Source organism: Brassica oleracea, chromosome C1 (assembly GCF_000695525.1).
Source record: "Brassica oleracea var. oleracea cultivar TO1000 chromosome C1, BOL, whole genome shotgun sequence".
NCBI lineage: Eukaryota > Viridiplantae > Streptophyta > Magnoliopsida > Brassicales > Brassicaceae > Brassica > Brassica oleracea.
Genome location: NC_027748.1, coordinates 22,446,792 through 22,471,714, shown reverse-complemented (window position 1 = coordinate 22,471,714; position 24,923 = coordinate 22,446,792). Strand labels below are relative to the sequence as shown.

Below are 24,923 nucleotides of genomic sequence, written 5' to 3'. Positions count from 1 at the left end.
TTTTCATACACACCTTTTCTCTTTCCCGCGGCTTTCCCAACAGAAATAACTAAACTAAATTAGTAAATATTAAAAATAAAAAATATTGAAGAACAAAGACTAAAAACATGGATCATGGCAAAAGTTCAGCAGCCTTTAAAGATTTTTGGGATTTGTTAGGTTGGTAGTATTTATATATTTTTCTTCTAAAAAATCACTTGATTTTTTAATTAAGTGATTTATTGACAATTTTTAGGCCAAAACAATTAGTCTGCGGACGGAGTGCATTTATATTTTGATGTTTTAAGTGGAAAACAAGTAAGGTAAGACCAATGAGTTTATTATATCCCCAAGTTCCCTAGACATTATTTGTAAACTAATTTGCATATGAGCATTAACCTACCTATGACATGTATAGTTTTTCTTATAAATCTTTTTATTTTTGGCAAGATTTCTTAAATATAGTAATGACTATTAGCTCATATGACACCATTAATGTAATTTTTATATAAATATTAATTTTGAAAAATCTATTTTAACATAATAATAATTAATAACTCATATATCACCATGAAATTAATATATATATATATATATATCATATTAATGAGAAAATAAAATAAATGTAGTTACAATTTTTATATATCATATTTTATATATAATCAAAATAATTTGTAAGTGAACATCAACAAATAAAAAACAAAAAAACACTAATAAAATAATTGTTTTGATAGTAAAATGAATTAAAATTGATGTAACTTTATCAGTTCATTATGTTATTTAACAAATTGATTTTTATGAGTTTAACTTAGTTTTTTTTTGTCACCAACTTAAATAGATTCGTATAGACTTTGCTAACTAAATTGGTAGCTCAACATCCATAGGGATAATAAACGACATTTATTTTCTTGCACTGCATGTAAAACTGTCCGTCCTTGAATTATGCGTCCGTGGTATATGAACGAGCGAGGTATAAGCTGTTAAAACTTTTCTTCAAGATCTTTATATCTTCCAAATAACTTGCAAAGAGTGGTCATTCTTCTGGCTCAGAATCCATCTTCACCAACCGAGAACAATTTGTTGCAAATGTAACAGTAAACTGGCTTAGATTCCTTTGTAGTACTCTTCAACTGATCTACTCCCTTGAGACAGTGTTATGATCTTGAAGTGCAGTTCTCTGTGATAGTGGCTTGGTACAAATATCTTCCTCATGATCACCTTCATTTGGTTCCAGGTTTCAATAGGGAAATCTCCTGCCCTTCTTCTTGCCATAATGAGGTTATTCTTCTTGCTGTAATGAGGTTATCCCATCAACTCAGAGCACACTCTTTGAACTTAGTAGGAGCAAGCTTCAGTTTGTACTTTTGAGTGTAGTCTCTGCAATTGAACACAATTTCAATCTTCTTTTCCCATTCTAGATACTCTTCTGGATCAGCAGTGCCTGTAAACTCAAGAATCTTCAGTTTCAAACCACCCATAGGATCATTGGTTTGTGGCCTATCTCATCTGTCTCGCCTTCTTCTTCTAGAGCCACTGGATGGGTTTGAATGGCTATAGTAACTTTCTGAAGCAGATTGGTCTGAAGACCTCCTGGGTCTCTCACGATCTGGGCGCACACCCTCAGCTCTGAAGTTCTCTAGTTTCTGATCCATCAAAGTATTCATCAAAGTAGTCATACCTGCAGTCAAAGCATCGAGTAACAGTTGATCCATTCTATTGTTCCGATTTTTTTCTTCTCCCATGGTTCATGTTGATTTTCCAAACACAAAACCAGAAAAAGAGATCACAGAAACATAATATAACAGAAAGTAATGGAATTGAATCTGGAATAATCAGACTTTCAATTTTCAATAATAACCCTAATTCTTTTCTCTGCAATCTTGTGAATCAAGTTTAGTTATTTAGCAATTTTAACACTTGTTCTAGGTAGATCTGATCTTAATAAACACAAATCCAACAAGATCTTAACTCTAGAATAGATCTGATCAAAAAATTATGAAAAGTTTAAAATTGCATAATCAAAAAAACAAAACCTATTGATGGAGATCTGCTCTAATACCACTTGGTGAGATCCTCTCAAAGATCGACACTCTAAAATTGGTAATGGATAAGCCTTGCACCGAGTGAGCTAGAAAGCAACAAACGATCAAGGGATGTGATTGAAAGGTGACACAAGAGGTGCAGAAAGTCTCTTGATACTACCCTATAACGGTCACCTCTAGATATGACACACTAGATTAAACCAAGTTAGATTGAAGGAAATCACATACCAACAATCAAAAATGATTCAACAAATTTAAAGAAGATGATTTTTATTAAAAAGGTTGAATGATTTGAAATGAAACATACAATAGTTTAAATAGAAAACAACAAGCTATGCATGACCATCATAGGGAAATCTAGAAACAATACTAGGAAAAATAAAAACACTTGCATGAACAACATGTGGAAGGGTAGAAATACTTAGAAAACATAAAAAAACTTTAAATGCTTCTTTGCATGCAAGAGAGAGAAGCTTTCGTGCAATCCATTATCTGATTTTCGTCCATCTTCTTAGCAAGCAAAGAAACCTCTTGTTTTGGGCTCTTAATGGACTTGTAACTTCATAAAATTGGGCTGGCTTTGATGTCTAACTTCTTGGGTCTTCTTCCTGGCCTAATCATAAGACCAAACCTCATTTAAAGGCCTCCACGTTCTGCCCCAAATCTAGTAGCTTCTCTCTATCCAAAACTTCATAGATCAATCCAATTAGGTCTTGAAAATGTCCATTAAATCAAACCATGATCAATGGCTTAGCCGGTTCATACCTCGCTTTCATACCTTGGACTTTGATGCTGGTCAGGATCATATCAAGTTCTTTCTCTATCCGGGTACACTCGTTCTACTTGATATCCAGATTTAACTGTGTATCTCCAATGTTTTATAAAATTCATCCATCTCGATCTGATGTATGAATTTGACTTAAAGATATACTTTCATATATTTTTGAATCTTGCGGATCCACCAGAGTCCGAATAACCTGTAAATTTCATATTCTCGATGTTACATTGATGAGAGAATCCACTGTAAGGTCTGGGTAGAGATTGTGATGATTTTTATTTGTTGGTCTCAGGTGAGTGGATAGGAACCAATGATCATTTCATACTGAGATAGATGATCATGATCCCACACTTTTGATTAATCATTTGCTAACCAGAGATCTAACAGAGACAATACTACGCCAGCCGTAGGACGATGAGTACAATCTAATTGGTTCCAGAGGTGATGTATTCCTGAAATACCGTTCTTTGAACACACGAGAGAATAATGTAGGCCTGGGATTCCGAACCAAACCTATCGGTCCGATCCGAACCGAACCGAAAACGTCGGATATCGGTTATGATTCGGAAATAAGAGAGAAACCGATCGGTACAGGTTTTCATATATATTGGTTTTCCTCTCGGTTAGGTTCGGTTCGTGATAACCGAACGAATAACCGAAATTTTAAGCTAACTATATATACCTAACCTAAGTCATCCTTAACCCAAGTGCCGACAAACCTAAAGTCGTAAACCGTTTACCCTAATCGCCTCTCTTAATCTCTCTTTCTCAAGCACGATCTCCGATCAATCCTTGTCTGATTCTCAGACCAGACCAACTTCTCTTCTTCCTTACATCATTTGAAGCAAAAGGTAGAAGGTTAGTTTTCGTATCTGTCTTCTCTTCTTTCTAAGTTTATGTGTAAATCGATATTAGGGTTTGTGACTTTGTGTGATAATCGAATTGGGATTTTAATTGTTAGGGCTTGTGTGTGTCGCTTAGTGAGTCAGTTATAGTTTATAAATTGATCAGCTTTGGTTAGGAACGATTTCGAATGATTTTGAACTGAGTTTAGCGAATAGGTTGTCTGAAATAGCGTATGGTTTTGTGTTCATTTTGTTTGTTTTGTCTGTTATGTTTGGTTCGTATTGTATATATATTTGTCTGATATTAAGTGTTTATTTTCTGATTGTATTTGTAGATGTTAGCTTGTGAAGATAATGGTGACTTCCTCGCAGAAGAAGTTGAAGCAGATATAGATCAAGGTGGGGGAAATAAAAGATCTGCTTCTGAGAGATCAAGCACTGATATGCATCCTGTTGCAAAGAAAAAGCAAGCTCACAGAGCAGAAGTTTGGCAACATTTCATTCAAAGGGAACATGATCCGAGCATCAGCAACTGCCATTATTGTACCCAAGGGATTGGATGTGACTCGAAGAAGAGTGGGACGAGTGCGATGAAGAATCACATTGCTCGATGTAAGATGTACCAGCTCTACAAAGAATCTGGGAAACAGCAGGTGCTAGGTGGAGATAGTAGTGGCGTATTGACAGCTATTAAGTATGATGCTGCTTTGTTTAGGAGATCAGTGAATGAGATGATAGTGCTGAATGAAGAGCCATTTTCTTTTGTCGAATCTGAAGGGTTTAAGCGGTTCTGTCACAACGTCTTGCCTATGTACACAGTTCACTGCAGGAGAACAGCAACAGAAGACATATTTGGAATGTTTCTAAGGGAGAAAGCTAGCTTAAAGCAGTTGTTTAGTTCTGAGAAGCAGAGAGTGTCTCTTACCACTGGCATTTGGTTTGCTCCTACAACATCCTACAGCTACATGGTCGTCACAGCTCATTGGATTGATCGGAACTGGAATATGCAGAAGAGAATCATCAGCTTCAAGCCTATCACGGATCATAAAGGTGACACTATTTCTGAGCATTTGAGTCTATGTCTCTCTGATTGGGGAATAGAGAAGGTCTTTACGGTTACAGTAGACAATGCTAAGGCGAATGACAAGGCCCTACGGCTGTTTACAGAAAATTGTAGGGAGATAGGACCAAATGCATTGGTTAAGGATGGTGCATTGTTGCATATGTGTTGCTGTGCCCATATTCTCAACTTGATAGTTAGGGATGGTTTATATGAGGTCAAAGATAGTGTAATGGCTATTAGAAATGCTGTGAAGTATGTTAGATCATCGGGTACAAGATTGCAGTCGTTTCAGTTAAGGGTGCTGACAGGAAATGTTAGTAGAGGGAGCTTGTCTTTGGACTGCATAACTCGCTGGAACTCCACATATCTCATGTTGTCTGCCGCTTTGAAGTTTAAGGTTGCTTTTGAGAAGCTCAAAGCCGAAGACGTGTTGTATAATGATTATTTTCTAGAAGTAGAGGAGAATGGACATAAACGAGTTGGACCTCCTACTACGGAAGGGTGGGAAGAGGTGCAGAGGTTAGTGAAGTTTCTGAAAATCTTCTTTGGCTGCAGTTTAGCGTTCTCAGCATCGAAGACACTCACGTCCACCATTTGTTACAATGAGATTGTGATTATCGAGAGGAACTTGATTGCATTGAGCAATAGCAAAGATGGGATTATACAGATTCAAGCAAAGGAGATGAGGAACAAATTTGAGAAATACTGGGATGGACTAATCAATATAAACCCACTGGTCATCATTGCAAGTGTGTTCGATCCAAGGAACAAGATGCAATTTGCTTCTATATGTTTTGATAAGCTGTATGGGAAGGATAGTCTGGAGAGTGGTCATCTCAGAACATCAATCAGGGCACTGATGAAATCGTTGTATGAGGAGTATTTGAGCAAGCTTAGCTCTTCATCTCAAGGTGATAGTATCAGCAACGTTTTTGATAATGGGGAAGGTGAAGTTGGAACCATGTTTGATATCTCTGATGACGATGACGAGGACTTTGAGAGGAGAGATTCTTTGTATTCAGAGATGGTTTCAGAGGCAGCAAATGAAGAAGGTAGCAGTGAACTCGACATCTACTTGATGGAAAAACCAGTACCACGAGGCTCAAACAACTTCGGCGTGGACTACGATGTGTTTATCTTGGTGGAGGAAGAACTCTTGTAAGTTTCCAATCTTGTCTGAACTAGCAAAAGATGTGCTAGCTGTTCAAGTCTCCTCTGTTGCTTCAGAGTCAGCATTCAGTACAAGTGGGAGAATTTTAGATCCGTTTCGTAGTTGTCTGACTCCATATATGATTGAAGCTCTTGTCTGCCTACAACAGTGGCTTCGAAACAACATCCAGGCTGAGAAGGTTGCAAGCTTGGTTCAGATGTTTGAAGAATTCAATTTTCATGAGTCATTAGGTAATCATTTAACTATTTTCCTTCAAATTTTATATGTTCACAGTCATAAGTTCCTAATTGCCTTTGACATTATGTAGAGTCTTTGCAAATTCCGAGTGAATCTAGTCATTAGAGGTAATCTGTTGCTCTCTTATTTGTATAGTTTCTTGTAGTTTATTCTTTTCTCTGTTTTTACTGATTTTCTTACTTCATAAACTTGTAGGTTGGAATGTCGAGGAAGTCAAAAACAACTTAGCCTATCACTCTCTTTTGGACAACTTATCCTTTTGAACTCATGAATCTATGTATCTTTCAAAGTCTGATCTTTACAAAAGAGATATATATTCAGATTGTTGTCTTTTTTTGGATTTTCATGTTTGAGAGTGATCTCTTTTGAATGTTTTAACTTGGTGAATCAATTATAAGTTGATTTTGATGTTGGAGATTATTTTTCTGTTGTTGATTGCATGATTATTTGATTTGGCAGGTGAAAACATAGGCATAACCGAAACAATCTTAGGTAACCGATACCCGACACTAACCAAAAATACCCGAAATTAACCGAGTGATCCGATTTTTTTATTGAAAATGTTTGATTTCGGTTTTTTTGGAATAAAATCAAAAACCGAAAATAACCGAAAACCGAACCGAATTGAACCGAATTCAAATTCGGTTTTCTTCGGATTTTTTTCCAAAAAAACCGGTTAACCGAAAACCAAAAAATCGGTTCGGTTCGGTTTGGTTTCGGAAAACCAAAATCGCAGGCCTAAAATAATGTGTTTGGTTTCTCTATCAATCTCCAAAATTGCTTCCCAAGCTTAGTTGTATTAAACTCTGTGAGGTCTTTAAACCCTAAACCTCCTTCATCTTAGGACTACACAGTTTATCCCATGATTTCCAATGCATACCTCTAGTATTGCCACCTTGACTCCACCAAAATTGTGCCACTGCACTCGTTAGCTTCTTTGTTACCATTTTTGGTATGCGAAAACAGGACATTATACATGGTTTGGCAAAGCCGTTACCACAGATTTTTTAATCACTTCATTTTCCCCCTTAGTGAAAATCTAATATCTATTTAAAGATTTACATACTTATTTTTAAAATAATCAATCAAACCATATCATCCAAAATAATTAAGAATTTCTAAAACAAATATTATTGTTTAGTTTTCATGGTATAATTAGTGATTATATTGGTTTTTGATTTCCTTTTGTAATATAAGTTTTGTACAATGGTTATATATCTAAATGGAAAGAAAGATGTAATTAGATAATGTATTACTAAAATATTGGTTATTACTGGTTGAACACAGCATGTATTTTTTCATCTCGGAGTAGAAGTAATTTGAAATGGAGGTGGTGACTATATACTAATCAAAAGCTGCAGAATCTTTTCTCACCAATAACGAAGGTAATGATATTGTTATTGTTCTGTTAGTTAATGATATTGTTACCGAGAAGTTGGCCAAGTGAGAAAAACCAATCATTTTTATTTAGTCAGTATTAGAGCTGTGACCGCCGTTCTTTCAACAAACTTAGTTAGGACGGTACATCCAATGGTGACGGAAGAATCTGGCAGCTTGATATAAAAATGAATTTTTAACTGTATATCTCTCAACAGTAAACAAATACAAATACTTTTTGAAATAAAGATCAAACAATAAACCTCAGTTATTGAAAATGATAAGAGAAGAATGAGGTCTGGAGATAAGAATCAAGTGGTAGAGATTTTGATGCCGCTAAGTATGTAGCTTCCAAAATAACTCATCTGCCGTTGTTTATGGAAGCAACTGCATTTAGGCATATTCCCATTTTAATATCTCAACAACACATCTCCACCAATTATTTATCTATTGGGACAAAAAATACCTAATATTTTAACCACGGTGCTGTTATTTGCAGATTGATGGTCAGAGGCTGTTCTGCATGCATGTCGCCAGAGGCTGTGAAATTTTCATCATCATGAGATTATATATTTCATCATCATGAGATTATATTCTTTTGCAAAACTACAACCAAAACATACTGAAAAGCTATCTTATGACACATACCTTTTATTATTGATCATGTATTGCAAAGAGAGTAGAGTAGGAAAGCAGTGGCAATAATATAACTAAATTCCATGGGTCTTGGTCTTTTCCAGCCACAATTAAACTGCAAATCAGATGATATAAGTGTATATATATATATATATATATATATCAACTGAAACCAAATTTCAATTATAGAGAAACTGTTATATAGTATTTACCTTGAGAAACTTCTGTCCACATTTCTATTGCTTCTTTAGAAGCTATGGCTCCAGCTTTTAGGGGTTTGATAATTTTGCTTTCATAGACAACTATCATTCACTACCTTCAGCTGTCACATATATTCGTTCCAACATATCAGAAGTGGCGAGAATGAACACGTTCATGAAAAGTGATACTTCATGACTCCACAACTCTGCTACCATACAAAAATCATCCCAAAGATCATTTCAATCGACACAGAAAGAGTTTTTCAGTTCTACAAATTTACACAACTATCATGTGTTACAGAAATAGGATAACTTTAGAGTTGTGGGTTATTAAATGCCCCGATTGATCAATGCAAAGAGATCTAAAATCACAGAATGAAATGATTATGCTTACATGATGAACATGTCTGAAATTCTGATTGCACCGAGTCATATTAAATCCGCTCAAGGAGTATATTTAATTCGCTTCACTCGCTTTCAAAAGATGCATGTAGGTGGTGAGACGGTGGTTGGCATGAGTATAGCCTGAAAACAGAAAAAAAAACGAAACCGTAATCAACAAACAGATTCAAAACCATCTGTAGATGGAGAAAATAAAAGAGATACAAAGAGAAGATGATTTAGAGAGGAGGAATACTGACCTATTTATACTTGCAGACACACCGACTCAACGAATCTAAGCATGCATTTAAAACCTCATAGTGGTTGATTGAATTAATAACGATTAAACACGAAGAACACATAACTTGGACCGTTTCGGAGTTAGGGATGAAGATCAACAGTCTCCACAGAACAAAGAAGAGAGATGAACAGTAACATTCCATTTCTTCGCGTATAACACAATTAGGGTTTACTCTATTGGATTGTCAGGGCTTTGTACACATCGAAACGTAAACCACCTTATTTCCAAGCCTAAAAAGACGTCGAAAAGTACGTTTAACTAAAGAAGACCAAATCAAGCCGGAAAATAACACTAATTGAAACGTTGCGTATCAAGTCAATACACAGGTGTCGACACGGGAGACTCCGAATTGATGATGTGGCTCATCCTAGAAGAAGAGAATCTCTTCTTTATATATATATATAAGATATTCAACTACACAATCATATTTACAAATGGTACAACTAGTACAATTACTCGACATTAGTGTTCAACCACAGCATTTAAAACATGATACAAATTTAAAACGTGAAGCACATTTAAAACAATACTAAATAAAATAACAAGTAGTTGTACTATTTTTCTATTTGTACCGACTCTATATAGTTGTACTAGTTTTTGAGTTGTACCAATTTGTGTATAGTTGTACTGGTTGAAGTTTTATTAACTTACCTTAGTTGTACCACTTCTTTATGTGTACATGTCTTTGCCCCAATAAAATGAAATCATCAATTTTGTTAAAAACACATTTCATATATGTTTTCCAAAAATTATATGGACAAAGAAGTAAACAAACCTGAAAAGTATAAGATAGATCATGCAAACATATGTGATAGTGTTATAATTTTCAAAAAGACATTAAAAAAAAAGAATATATCTAAACACTTACCAATTTGGCCAGTTGATTGTTTTTTCATATGCAGTACCCAATTGAATATTTAAATTTCAGAACTTGAATAGTTTTCCTAATTATACCAGAACTTGAATAGTTTTCCTAGTTATACCAGTATTACTAATGTGTTCAACCCCAATGTTTAAAATATGATACACATTTAAAACATGGTGAACATTTAAAACAATATTAAATAAAATAACAAGTAGTTGTACATGTTTTCTAGTTGTACCTCTGTACATAATTTTATTAGTTTTTGAGTTGTACCAGTTTATGCATAGTCTTACTTTGACTGTGAAATCCAAAAATATTAATTGTACCATATAAAAAATATATTTACCTCGGTTGTACCACTTATTTATGTGTACATAGATTTGCCCAGTTACAATAAAATCTTCAATTTCGTAAAAATATATTTCATGTATGTTTTCCATAAATTATGTAGACAAACAAGTTAACAAACCTTAAAAGTATAAGGTAGATCCTGTAAACTTATGTGATGGTGTAAGAATTGCCAAAAAAAAACCATTTAAAAATAAGGAATCTATCTAAACACTTAAAAGTTTGGCCATTTCATTATTTTTTCATATGGAATACCGAATTGATTTTGTCAATTTCTGAGATGTCAAAGTTGTACCACTAATACTCATTTAATATATAATAAAAAATTTATACCAAATGCTTTATATGTTTAGTTTTAGGAGTTGTACCAATATTTTCACATTATAACTTTGTAAATATATTTTTGATGTTTATTTTTCATAATAATGTGGTCAATCTAATTAACAAACCTTAAAAGTATAAGGTATCTTATGTAAAATTGATAGTGTAATTTAATGATTTAACAAAAATTGAAGAACCTCAGAAAAATAGATGAAATTTTATCATCATATGTAAAAAAATGATTTAATAGTTGAGTTAATTATAGTAGCTGCAATTTGTACACGAATTATGACATTTATATACCAGTTATACCAGTTATATTATTTTTTAACACGTTTAGCTGTATGAATTATACTAGTTGTACCTAGTAGAATGAGAAAATGAAATAATGAAAATTGTGTGGCTGTGAGTTATTTATGCGGTCAGATTGGGCGACTTACTAGTTGTACACGAATTATGACATTTTATATACCAGTTATACCAGTTATATTATTTCGCGTTTCTTGCGACTTCTTCGTTTGGCGATTGGGGATTTTGTGATTCAGATCTCTCTCTCTTTTACGCGATTCTTCTTCGATTCAGTCTCCATTTCATTTGAAGATCGTTCGTTTTGCTTTCGATTCGATTTCTGCATCATTTCTGGAATCTCTTTCTTGTTCTGGCGATTATGGCGACTTCTCAACCTTTGCAATCTGAGCGATATCCGGCTGACCAGTATGATAATTCGTACTATCTTCATCACAATGATCATGCTGGATTGGTTCTTGTTACAGATCGCTTGAATACCGCTTCTGAATTTCATTCTTGGCGACAATCGGTTCGTATGGCATTGAATGTGCGCAACAAGCTAGGATTCATCAACGGTACGGTTCTTAAACCTGCATCTACTCATAGAGATTATGGTGCGTGGTCACGTTGCAATGATATGGTGGCAACTTGGTTGATGAATTCTGTTTCCAAGAAGATAGGGCAGAGTTTATTGTTTATCAATACTGCTGAAGGAATCTGGAATATTCTCTTAGCTAGATTTAAGCAAGAAGATGCGCCTAGAGTCTTTGATATAGAGCAGAAGTTGAGTAAGCTTGAGCAAGGTTCAATGGATTTTTCCACCTATTATACGGAGCTTGTGACATTGTGGGAGGAGCATCTGGAATTTAAAAACTATGTTGATTTACCGGTGTGTACATGCGGAAAATGTGATGCAGCGGCTCTTTGGGAGACGTTACAAGAACGTAGCAGAGTGACTAAGTTCTTGATGGGACTTGCTGAATCTTATGAGTAAACTCGTCGTCACATCTTGATGTTGAAGCCAATTCCTACAATTGAAGAGGCTTTTCAAAGTTCTGTTGCTCCAGTGAGTCTACCTGATGATTCTCCTTATGTGGCTGCTTACAATGCTTCTCATCAACCCTCAAAGCCTGTGTGTACACATTGTGGTAAACTTGGTCACACTGTCCAAAAGTGTTTCAAGTTGCATGGTTATCCTCCTGGATATAAGACTAATGGTTATAGGAACCAGACTCAGTCTATGGCTAATCAGGCGAGTTATTCTTCAGTTCCACAGCAGCCTCAGTCTCTCTTACAAATGACTCCGGCTCATACAGCTAATGCCATCTCAAATGCTTACTCAACGGCATGACAATCTTCTTACTCTGTTTCTACGCCTCATCTGACAGTAGGAGGTAGTAATGTGATGCTTCAGAACTTTACTCATCAACAAATTCAAAGTCTTATTGCACAGTTCAACTCTCATGTCCGAGTTCAAGAGAATCAAGTTCCTTCCTCACAGACTGTTCCACAGGCGAAAATCACTGATCATGGTATTATGGCGTCTACCTCCACTTCTGGTAACCTATTGTTTCCTTCTACCAGCCTTACCTTTACCAATAACCATTTGAAATTTAAAAATCATTGCCTTTCCACTTTTCCTTTTTTACTTCACAATGATGTTTGGATTATTGATAGTGGAACATCTAGTCATGTTTGTTCGGATCTAGCTAAATTTACTTCTTTTACACCAGTAGATAGTGTCTCTGTTACACTTCCTAATGGTTCTGCTGTTCCTATAACACACACTGGCACGATTCATATTACTGATAAACTAGTTTTGTATGATGTTTTGCTTGTGCCTGATTTCAAGTTCAACTTGATTAGTGTTAGTTACTTGGTTAAAACGTTGGGTTGTGCTGCTAATTTCTTTCCTCATGGCTGCTTTATTCAGGAACTTTCTCGGGGCTTGATGATTGGGAAGGGTAATTTGCATCACAATCTATACATCTTAAGCACTGAATCTTCTTCACCTTCTATACATACTTCTTCAACATCTTTAGCTGCTTCTGTCATGGTTGGAGAACATATTTGGCATCAACGCTTAGGGCATCCTTCATCAATCATTTTGCAAAAGCTCACTCATCATTTACCTGCTTTCAAGCCTGATGCATCACCACTTTCACACTGTCATGTATGTCCTTTGTCAAAACAAAAACGGTTATCTTTTACTTCTCGTAATAATCTAGCTTCTAAGCCGTTTGATCTTGTTCATTTAGACATATGGGGTCCTTTTAAAGTTGAGTCTGTTGAAGGGTATAGATATTTTTTAACAATTGTTGATGATTGTACAAGAGTTACATGGTTTACATGTTAAGAAATTAAAATGATGCTTCTAAAGTCTTTCCTGCTTTCATTACTCTTATTTCAACTCAATTTCAAACAAAAATAAAGGCAATAAGAACTGATAATGCTCTGGAACTTGCTTTTACTGATTTGATTACACAAACAGGAATGATTCATTACTTTTCATGTGTATACACACCACAACAAAACTCTGTTGTTGAACGGAAACATCAACATTTACTGAATGTTGCTCGTTCTTTGCTTTTTTTTCAATCTAACATCCCTTTGAAATACTGGAGTGATTGTGTGATTACGGCTACATTTTTGATCAATCGTTTGCCTTCTCCTTTGCTTAACAATGTATCTCCTTATGAATGCTTGCAAGGTAAACTTCCTGATTATAGTCAGTTTAAAAGTTTTGGTTGCTTATGCTATGCTTCGACATTGTTAAAGAATAGAAATAAATTTTCACCACGGGCTCTTCCTTATGGTTTTCTAGGATATCCTACAGGATATAAAGGATACAAGCTTTTGGACTTATAGTCTCATGCTGTTTTTGTTTCTCGTAATGTGGTCTTTCATGAAACAGAGTTTCCGTTTAAGACTTCTGAGTTTTTGAATGACTCAGTTGATATGTTTCCTAATACTATCTTACCAATGCCATCACCTTTGCATTATGTAGACTCTATGCCTTTACCATCTATGCATACTGATTGCTCTGTGCATCCTTTGGATCCTAATACTAGTAATCATACTTCTAATCAACCTGCACCATCATCATCTATTAATACTGAATCACATGATACTGGTGTTAATGAAGTTAATGACTTTAGACCTAGACGAACAACTAGAGCTCCAAACTATCTGTCTGAGTATCATTGCTCTCTTATGCCCTTTACTATCAATTCTAAACAACCTACTTCTGATTCACCTAAACCAGTTTATCAAACTCCTTATCCTATCTCTTCAGTCCTTTCTTATGAAAATTTGAACCCTTCTTATCAGTCCTATACCCTAGCTTACACTCTTGAAAGAGAACCACACAACTTTAAAGAAGCGATGGCGTCTGGCATGTGGACTAAGTCAGTGAATGTGGAACTTGTTGCTCTTGAAGAAAACAGGACTTGGGATGTTGTTTCTTTGCCAATAGGCAAGAATGTTGTTGGTTGTAGGTGGATATTCACATTGAAGTTTAATGCTGATGGGACTAGTGAGAGACCTAAATCAAGTCTGGTGGCACAAGGCTATACACAACAAGAAGGTGTTGATTACTTAGAGACTTTCTCTCCAGTAGCCAAGCTCACGAGTGTCAAGCTGTTACTTGGTCTTGCGTCGGCTCAGGGTTGGAGTTTAACTCAGATGGATGTGTCTAATGCGTTTTTGCATGGTGATCTTGATGAGGAGATATATATGAGTCTCCCTCAAGGCTATACGCCTGCTCCTTGTGTCATTCTTCCACCAAATCCAGTGTGTAGAGACTGCGTAAGTCGTGATATGGATTGAAGCAAGCCTCACGCCAGTGGTACAAACGTTTCTCTTCTGTCCTTTTGGGAGCAAACTATGTTCAGTCTCCAGTGGATAATACATTGTTTGTGAAAGCGATGGGTACTTCATTTGTGGCGGTGTTGGTATATGTTGATGACATCATGATTGCGAGTAATGATGATGATGCGGTCCTTCGTCTTAAGGCTCTGCTTCATTCTGAGTTCAAGATCAAAGATCTCGGACCTGCTCGTTTCTTTCTTGGATTGGAGATTGCTAGATCATCTTCTTGTATTTCAGTTTGTCAACGGAAATACTCGCTTAATCTTCTGGAGGATTATGGCTTATTGGGTTGTGAACCGAGTTCTGTTCCAATGGATCCTTCTTTATATCTTACCAAGGATCTTGGATCTTTACTCTCTACACCGACGAAGTATCGAGAACTCATTGGCCGGCTGTTATACTTGTGCATCACGAGACCTGATATTACTTTTGCCGTGCATCAACTGAGTCAGTTCCTTTCAGCACCAACAGATGCGTACTATCAAGCGGCTCTGAAAGTTCTCAGGTATCTTAAAAACAACCCTGGCCAAGGTCTGATGTATGCTTCTGATAATGAGATATGCTTGAATGCATTTGCTGATGCGGATTAGGCAGCTTGCAAAGATACTAGACGTTCTGTCACAGGCTTTTATGTTTATCTTGGAACGTCTCTAGTATCTTTGAAGTCCAAGAAGCAGGCTGTTGTTAGCCGTAGTAGTACAGAAGCAGAGTATAGAAGCTTGGCGTTGGCTACTTGTGAATTGATTTGGTTGCAACAATTGTTAAAAGATCTTCATGTCAAGATGTCTTGCACGCCTAAGCTGTTCTGTGACAACAAGTCTGCTATTCATATACTTAACAATCCGGTTTTCATGAATGCTCGAAGCACATCAAGATTGATTGTCACACAGTACGAGATCAGATCAAAGCGGGTTGGTTGATTACTCTTCACGTTTCTTCTGGCAACTAGCTTGCTGATATACTGACTAAACCATTACATCCGGGTCCATACATGTCCATGCTTCATCGTTTATCATTGTCAAGTCTTTTTCTTCCTCACGATGATCAGAAGATAAAGACTTGAGGGGGGGTGTATTAAGATGGTTTAGTGATACCGGTTAGCTGATTTAACTATGGTCTATTCTGGTTAAGTTTCCTTTTGCTAAACCAGAACTATATAAACAATATTGTGTACGTTGATTACATCTTCTTCTTCTCTTTGAGCTCTGAATCTCGATACCAAGATCCTTCGATCATCAATCTTAATATTTGTCTACCCAATTTCCTTTTCTTGTTCTAATATAAAAAGATAAAGAAAAATTCTAGCGAGATCATCTGTCCATGTAATCTATGAAACAAAATAATTATATCAACACTAATCATTGTTTTTTTGACAAAAATACAAGTAAACATTTTGGTTTACCTCTCGATGATGTGCCAATATATAATATAAGCATGCTAATTACAAGTTTACAACACATGTTACATGAAGATGATGATGTATGCATGTTAATAATGTTTAAAAACAATCTTGATACACGCTTAATGTTACATGCTTTTACCCAAATAAAGATCAGATCTAGTTATAATAATTTAAATATGAAGAACAGTCGACGTTAATGAAGAAGATGAGTTTCACAAATAGTCAAAAGAAAATTCTCTGTGTAAGATTACGAGAAAAATAAAATAAGAGACTTACAACTTCTGTAAAAAGTATGGAACGATCCCTCGAGATGTTTTTTTTTTGTAACTTACGATGACAAATTAGAAGATCAATTACTAGTACTTATATAAGTTACACGCTAGGGTTATCTTTTTTTTCATGTTTGTTTTTTTTCTTTTTTTCTTAACTGATAATTTTTGTTTTCAATTTTATCTAATAAGTATGAATGTTTATTTTTCCTTCAAAACTTCTACGGCCTAAAAAAATAGGAATGTAGCATTTTGGACTAAAATAAAGAGACAAGGAAGATTTCTTTTTCTTTTGCTGTGAAGCTTCGAAAAAGAAAGCTACATTTTGATTGGTAAAAATTTGTTGTAACTTTAAGTTTTAAAATTAAAGCCATATCATGATTGGTTATATATATTTCTTCAAAAATAAATAAAGTTAAAGTAACAAGTTAAAGTCCAACCAATCATCTACTATATTGTATTTATTCATATGAAAAGAATTATATTTACCTACTAATTCATATATAGATAGAGTACTAATGATATGATGTAACATGATATATATATATATATATATAAATATATGATAAAATAATTATTAGTTGTTAGCTACTTTTAAAATTTAATGATATGATGTAACACGTTATTATTGATACTAGGTAAGGAACCTGTGCGATATTGAACGGGAACTCATTTCATGCATAATAATATGCCATATTTTATATAATTTCTCTTAGAAAAATACAGGTGTTACAAGATTGTCTTACATGCAGCTATATTCCTCTATTGATAATACTAAAAACCATAAACAAAGTTGTAATAAAATTAAAAATATGTTAATACCAAATGAGATATATGTCTAATCATTTATTAAATTTAGAATGTAATTCAAAAATTTAACAGATTTTGTTTGATAACATATTCATGATTTTTTTAAACCATATAAAATATATCTATGGTAAAAGAATGATATGGTGTGGTTTAGAATGCTTAGATTTGTGAAAAACATAGTTACAGTTAGCAAGGAATTTTTATAAATGTAAAAGATAAATTATATTACAAAACATGAAGTTGTGTTAGTTCGGTAGTATAAATTATATCTTCATTAAAATTAATTTGTGAAAGTTTGTTGATTAAGGATTTTTTTTATTACAAAAGATATTACATAAAATGATAGTATATAAAATTGAAAAATAAGAAAAAAACACATTCATAGACCATTTTCCAGGAAAAAATAAATAAATGAAAAGAAATATCTTTAGATATTTATTTGGAAGGTACAATAAGTACAATTAACCAACTAACAAAATTAACATCTATTATAACCTATGCAATTTTGAACATGAAATAATTCACCTTCAAATAGTTTTTAATTTTTTTGGTATTATTAGTAATTGTATTATTTATTTGGGGTTGTAATATAGAATGTGTGAATTATAAATTTGGATAATGATTAAATCACGCATGAGCCCCTTTCTTGAAAAGTGTTTGAAAAATAAAGTTTTCTGTGTTTTTGGCTAAGATACATAAAGACCAAATGAAATTTCTCATATTTGTATGTATTTTTTTCAAGATCTTTGATTATAGTTTGGAAATGGATTTTTCTCTTTATTTCTGTAACTTAATTTTTTATAATTATTATTTGTCAATACCTACAACTTTTGTATAGAAATTTGAGGGTTGCAGTGATTGAAAATCCGACATTGCAACGGTTAACCAATTATTATAATGGTTATCACCAAAAGGTGCAATGGTTGATAACTAAAGTCTACCATTACCAATAGTTATAATCATAGTTGTAATGGTCCATCACCAAATATGTTACTATCATCAATGGTTGCACTAGATTATAAATGTATAAATATTATGAATTAATAATATTATCCAGAAGTTAAGCTATCCAAATAGTTTTAGATAATTTTAATATTCTTTAAATGCATATAAAATTGATATGCAAATGAACTAAACAATAACTAACTAAAAACTTATAGAAATGTTTAGAAAAAAATATATCAACAGACATTTTGAGAACCCTTTAACAATCTGTGCAGTTTTTAAAATGAAAAACACATCTTTAAGAAAAAAATATAACTTTTTCAAAACTCTAAAAATCTCCTAGACATTATTTGAAAAGTGATTTGCCACACGTCTTTTTTACAATCAATTTTACAAAACAAATATGACATGGCTACTAAAATTGATGACATGACTTATAGTTAAATATGAAATGGATAATTACATTTAATGTTAATATATATTTTGGTAAACTTTATAGAATACAGAAATAACTCATACACTACATTTAATGTTGATTTATATTTTTGGTAAACTTTGTAGAATATGGTAATAACTCATAAATCATCACTAAAATAAATATACTCAAATATGATATTATCAATTTTGCAATATTATTTAATTTTACTTTTCTAATTATATAATTTTTATTACTAAAATTTTCAAACTTTTCTACAATTTGTTTTTAAAAAAATTATAAATTTTTAATCGTTATATCATAAGTTTCTTTTAGATATCTACAAATTTTATGAATATTGTTTAGCTTTAATTTTTTATAACTATATAATTTTTATATGATTTTTTAGTAAGTTTATACAACTTGATTCAATATATATAACCAAAAGAAAAGATAAATTTTTTTATCTAAGATTATAGTTTTAAATATATACATAGATTATTAAAAATAATTTAAAATAAACAAAATTATTATTCTCTTAATTTTATGCTTAATTAAATCATATTTATATCAAATTTTGGTCTAAATAATAAAATATATAATATTAATAAGTTTTATTTTTAAAAATAATATAAATTTTAAAAAATTTATCACTGCGCAAGGTGTAGGAAAACACCTAATTTATGATAAAAAGGACATGTTCTTATCATCGCGTATGTGGTTAAGTAAACCTCTTTGCTTCTTACAACTTTTGTGATGTGCCATTTCATCGCATCTCGGAAAGCTATCATGGCGAATCTCTTTTTTTTTTTAACACAGGATTTCATTGATTAGACAAAAACAGTCCTCTCCACAAGAGGAGAGACTGGAAACTGAGTATCAGACCTCAAAAGAGGCATAAATAAAGAAACAGTAAACTTTAAAACAAAGAAAAAACGAGTAATAACTAAACAAGACAGTAGAAACTACCGGTAGGCAGCGAAGAAGAAAGCCCGCATAGGGCAGGAGATACAGCAAGCAAAGGAGAGCGTGTAGAGAGTAGGTACTTCAAGAAACAGCTCTCACAGCGACAGGAGCAGAGGAGTAAAATCCCATAGACTTGGTAAAAGCTTCCTTCTGCAACAGATTATGCAACCACAAAGGCCCAACAGAAGCCACATACGATTGATGCCTATTGTCCGAAGTTACACTAGTAGCAATCGAGAGCACTGGCAGGTTTCGCAAAGTCTTAACGAAATCAGCACTCCAAGCCTGGAAACCATTCAGACGCTGGAGAATTAATGATATTAGAGCCTGATGCTGGGGGAAGCGGTGTGGTTGCAACAAAGCTCGACGAAGGTCCAAAGACGAGGACTCAAAGATTACATTATCCAGATGATGACTTGCGAGAGACTCCACAGACCAGAGAAGAGCATTAAGCTCAGCATCTAAGGCAGAGGCTAAACAGGGGAAAGCACGACGACTAAGCATCACCACCCTACCATTCTCATCCCTCACAAACCAAGCAGCTCCACTCAAGACCGCATTCTCCAACCATGAGGAAGCCAGATTGCATTTCAACAAAGACGGAGGACGATGAATCCATACTACATTCTCATTAGAGGCCAGTATCGTAGGAGGGTCCAAAATCTTGCTAGGAGCCAGTTTTGGAATGCTTGTCTCCAAATATGTTACTTTCCACGGTGCACCCCAATGAGAACCCTTGTCTGTTCTGTATGATGGAGATGGTTGCATTTGGTACTGGCTCACTGGTCACCGGAGCTGTTTATGGCTCTGATCCTCGCAAATCATTTTCCTCGTCATGTTAATGTTGAGAGTTACACTCTTTTGTGTGAATGGTAACAAGACGCTATACACCCAAATCTCAGCGTTTATGTAAATAAGCCAGTAAAAATAATCATTGGTCAGTTTCTCAGTTTCCATGTACACAGCGTTTCTTTTTGATATTCAAATCTAAAAAAACATAAATCTTGGTGTTGTTTGATGTGTTGTATGTGCATCAGAGCTACATCTTGTGTCAATTTTTCTGGGTTTTGGCTGCCATGTATGTTGCTTTCTCCTCTCTGTTATGAAGAGATGGGTGAAGCGTGATGGTGTTTTCAGATCCGGTGGCCCTCGTGCAGATATGGTGGCATGGAGCAGTGGATGATTCTGGAATTTAAGAACTGTATTCTTCCCTGACTTTCATATGTGTCTCGAGTCGTGAAGATGGTTCTGTTTTTCATTTGAGGTGGTCCTTCGATACTGAGTTTTAGCTCTTTTGAGGAAGAGAGACTGAACCATCACTTGGAAGAAAGGAATAAGTAGCTAACCTTATTGCTACAAGTGTCTAAAGTGTAAGTAGTTGTAGGAGGTCTGCATTGGCTTCGTGCTCTCCTACATCAGATTTATCTCCATCAGAGATTTACATGAATCTTATGTAGACTTCTAGGCTGTTTCAAATCCTTGGTTTGTTAGTCAATGTTTTTTCAGTCAATGGAAATCTCCTCTACCCTCCGCTAAGAAAGGTTGTATCAACGGTGCCTACTGGTGCCTTACATTTAAATTTCTGTTTTGCCTATTGTATAGGCCTTTTCTCTAATTTAGTTTTGAACTCATTTGTGCTCCTGTTAACTTGGAATTGTAGTTCCATTTTACCTTAATAAAACCAGTGTTAAAAAAGAAACATAAACCAGTGTTAAAAAATAAACTTTCGTCTTCTTATTGCAATTTTTCGTTTTTAAGATATACAACAAGTAGTAGTTTTTATGTATATTTAATGTCTATTGTGACATTTCAGAAAGAAAAAAAAATCAGAAATTAGTTTTTTCAAATAATCCTTCCCTTTAAAAATAATCGTAAGTATTATTTTTGCAATTTTCTCTTAAAAATATATTAAAGTAGTAGTTTTCCTACGCGAATGATCTAGACCTCGACTATGTTTGTATATGAAGATGCCTCAAAGTAGAGATCGGAAGGACCACGTTCATCAAAAGTAAGACAACCTTTGAGCATAGACTAGCATTTGGATTCAACAATAACTCAACCTGCATGCTTCTGTTCACCATTCTTCTTGAAGACGGCTCTCACAGGAGCGTTCCCTTGGGCTACTTGTAACCAAGTTGCATGTTACATAAAATCATTTAATAATACTAAAATGGAGATATGTTCAAAGGACAGCCTGTCCACGTCATTAATAAAATCAGCCAATCAATAGGTGACATGTAAGCCACAAGAAAACGTTTTTGATATCAGGCTTTCTCGAAGACATTTTGACATATTATAATGTTTTATTTCATGCCTTGGCCCAAACTTTCTGTAAACAGACCGACTAATCCTCTTCGTCTTTCCATTTACTTCGAGTAATCCTGCAGTTTTGATCTCTTCATTACTCCTCTGTAGCAGCGGCTTCCCACATTCAAGTCATAAAGCTTCATTATTGACTGCAACAATCGATGGCCATGCAACTGTCACGATTCCCTGAAGCCTCAACCTCAACCTTATATAGACCTCTATTCAGAAACTCTTCTTCTCACCTAATTCACCATAACCAAATATTCACAGCAGCATATGGCTACCACTTCCAGACTTCCAGAACGGAGAAATCAACCGGCATGGCTCTATTGCTCAATTCTTCAACAACGACTCTCCTGGCTAGGAAGAGGCGGAGCTCCGATTCCGGTTAATCCATATATAGGAGACTAGGAAACGAAGGTGGCATATAAGCCAGATACAGCTGTCAGAAATTGATGTCATAAAAGTGGTACGGAGACTGAAGAGCAAAATGGTGAGGATATTGTTGAGAATGCGAGGCAGAGATTTGAGACAGATAGTGATGTGTGAGATGCCCTTTTGCCGGAACATTGCCGTGAAACAGCTGGTAATAGTGAGTAGAGAAAATGTTTAAATTTAACGTGAGTTGAAGCAGATACAGGGTTGTTGCAGTGTTAAATTGTTAATGACTTTTCCACTTCTTTTGATTTTACAGATCCTGGCTGCGTATAGTTCCTCCTTCTAATACCTTCATCAGATACGGATCCATATCCCATCGGCTTTCTGGGATTTTTGAGGTTTTGTATAGTGTTTCATATTCCTGGGGTCATTCCCACGTAAAAGACAATAGTCTCTCCGTGTGTAAGAAATTTAATCTGATCTCTTTTCTGCTTTTGAATTACACCACTACAGGAAATAAGGGTAGTAATAGCGGACAAAAAACGCTATGAGTCATGTATAATAGGGCTTCTTTGTCCGCTCTTACAGCGTCCGTTATAATAGGTCAGACACTTTTAATAGCGGTTTTCGTTTATGTTATAGTTAAGTAAACAACGATAGCAATAGATTATATGCTATTGTTAATATTTATATATTATTAGCTTTTATAAATGGGAATAAAAAATTAATTAAATTTTAACCCCACCAAATATAATTAAATCAAAAATTAGTTAATGATTAAATTAAATAGACCAACTAATTTATAATTAAAAATCAATTTTTATTTAGTAATTTAATTCTGGTTTACAAATAAATTCTGGTTTACAAAACCTGGTTTAGAAATGTAAACCTAAAAAAAAAAGTTTGAATGAATTCATATATAAAAGCTTCTGCAGTATTTTAAAAGAATTGATGAGATTTTAATGCATTGCTCCAATTCTTTTTATGATGGATTTTAAAGAAGTATACATAAATTTGATAGAATACTAATTCCTCTAAATTCTATGAAATTGTTGAAATGTATATTTTAAAAATTTCACGAATAAAATTTTTAATATAAAAACTCGGAAAATATGCGGGACAACACTTTTGAAGATTTTGAAGACTTACAAATCGTTTTTGAAAGTGCTACAGCAAGGGGAAACAACTCATTTGGACTCAGTGATGATGCAAATGCTGAAGCTTTTGAAGTTGAGAATGATGTTCAAGAAAAAGAAGATGAGATTCATACAGAGAATGTCACTGAAACCAATGAAACCACACGTAGAGCTTCTAAAGAAAAGTTGCCTTCTAGGAAGAGAGCTAAACCCAATGGTGATGGAGATGCATCAGAGTCAATTAATCCTGGTGATCGTTCTGAAAAGGTGCTAACTGAAATGATTGGAGTGAGCACTAATATCATGAACCTTATGCAACAAAGAGAAGAAAGACATCAAAAAGAAGCTGAAGAAAAAGAAGCTGAAAAGAGAAAGAATAATGTTTGGGATGCAATCAAAGAGATTCCTGACTTGGAACAGGATATATGCTATGATGCAGTAACTAAAATTCATACGTTGAATATGAAAGACGTATTTCTTAGGATGAAGGTTGAAGAACGTTTGGGTTGGATCCGACGTAATGTTTAGGATATTATTTTAGGCTTTAGCTATGCATTTAATTTGATTTGAATAATCGTGCTACTAGCAGTAGTCTTTCTAGTTTCTTATTTGAAATAATGTCTTTTGTTTTCTTCTAATAATAAAGAGTCTGAGCTTTTTTATGTGTCATACTTAATCAATTTCATAATAAAGAGAAACATACGCAGTGTGAAATCAATATATCATTCATATTTGCAAGTAAACAACATTTGTCGTAGTATGACATATTGTGTTCTCTTGATAAATTCCTGGTGTTATTTCTTTAATATAAAATCTTTTGATTTGTTATCATACCATCCCCTAAAAATAGTGTTGGTTGTAGCTGTAGTCAACAATATCATACTAGCCCTTGAAAATAGTTTTTATTGTAGTCAACTAATAGCATATAATCCCTACAAAATAGTACCTACATCAATTTTAAAATTTAGAACTTAACGTTACATATTTCCTATATAACCCATATATCAAAGTCAAAAATCAAAAGTAAAAGAGAACCTCGACAACCAAATTTCAGTTTCTTAAAGATTCATTTTATAATCCTTGGTTATTTTCTCATGGATCAAAATTTCCACGAAGAAGAAGACATCATGATGAATATCGATCAAACAAATAATGATGATTTTGATGCGAGTCTATTTCTTATGGTGGTGATGGTTGCTATCGGAGCTCAGTTTCAAAACTCAAGAAAGCGTATCATGGGTCAACATTTCATTGAACGTCCACTTCGTCGACCAGTCACAAACCTTGGAGAACAATACATACAAAAGGTATTAAAGGAAGATTCTCAACATTTTCGGGTGTTGTACCGTATGTTTCCAGATGTATTTCTGAAGTTATCCAGTATTCTGAGAGAGAAAGCTGGTTTACAAGACACGAGATTCATATCTGTCGAAGAGATGCTTGCAATTTTCATGCTTACTGTTGGGAAAATTTTACGATATTGCTCAGTAAAGGATACATTTAAAAGGTCCAAGTTTGCAATATTCCAAGTTTGCCATAAGCACTAGCTTTAATCGTGTTTTGAAAGCTTTACTTGTCATAGCTCCAAGCCAA

At 34.2% G+C, this 24,923-nt stretch overlaps 4 protein-coding genes across 4 annotated transcripts; 3 read left to right on the top strand and 1 right to left on the bottom strand.

Moving 5' to 3' along the window:
- Positions 1-11,211: 11,211 nt before the first annotated feature.
- On the top strand, positions 11,212-11,826 carry LOC106335211. Its single transcript, XM_013773668.1, has one exon. The coding sequence runs from the start codon at positions 11,212-11,214 to the stop codon at positions 11,824-11,826; it is 615 nt and encodes a 204-aa protein (XP_013629122.1).
- Positions 11,827-11,844: 18 nt separating this feature from the next.
- On the top strand, positions 11,845-15,622 carry LOC106335203. The gene is made up of 7 exons (XM_013773656.1): positions 11,845-12,177; positions 12,286-12,401; positions 12,510-13,127; positions 13,457-13,542; positions 13,747-14,639; positions 14,726-15,199; positions 15,293-15,622. The coding sequence occupies exons 1-7, from the start codon at positions 11,845-11,847 to the stop codon at positions 15,620-15,622; spliced, it is 2,850 nt and encodes a 949-aa protein (XP_013629110.1).
- Positions 15,623-19,590: 3,968 nt separating this feature from the next.
- Positions 19,591-20,277, bottom strand: LOC106335193. Its single transcript, XM_013773644.1, has one exon. The coding sequence runs from the start codon at positions 20,275-20,277 to the stop codon at positions 19,591-19,593; it is 687 nt and encodes a 228-aa protein (XP_013629098.1).
- Positions 20,278-23,306: 3,029 nt separating this feature from the next.
- On the top strand, positions 23,307-23,858 carry LOC106335181 (uncharacterized protein At2g29880-like). The gene has a single exon (XM_013773634.1). It carries the CDS (start codon positions 23,307-23,309, stop codon positions 23,856-23,858), a length of 552 nt encoding a protein of 183 aa, XP_013629088.1.
- The last annotated feature ends 1,065 nt before the right edge of the window (positions 23,859-24,923 follow it).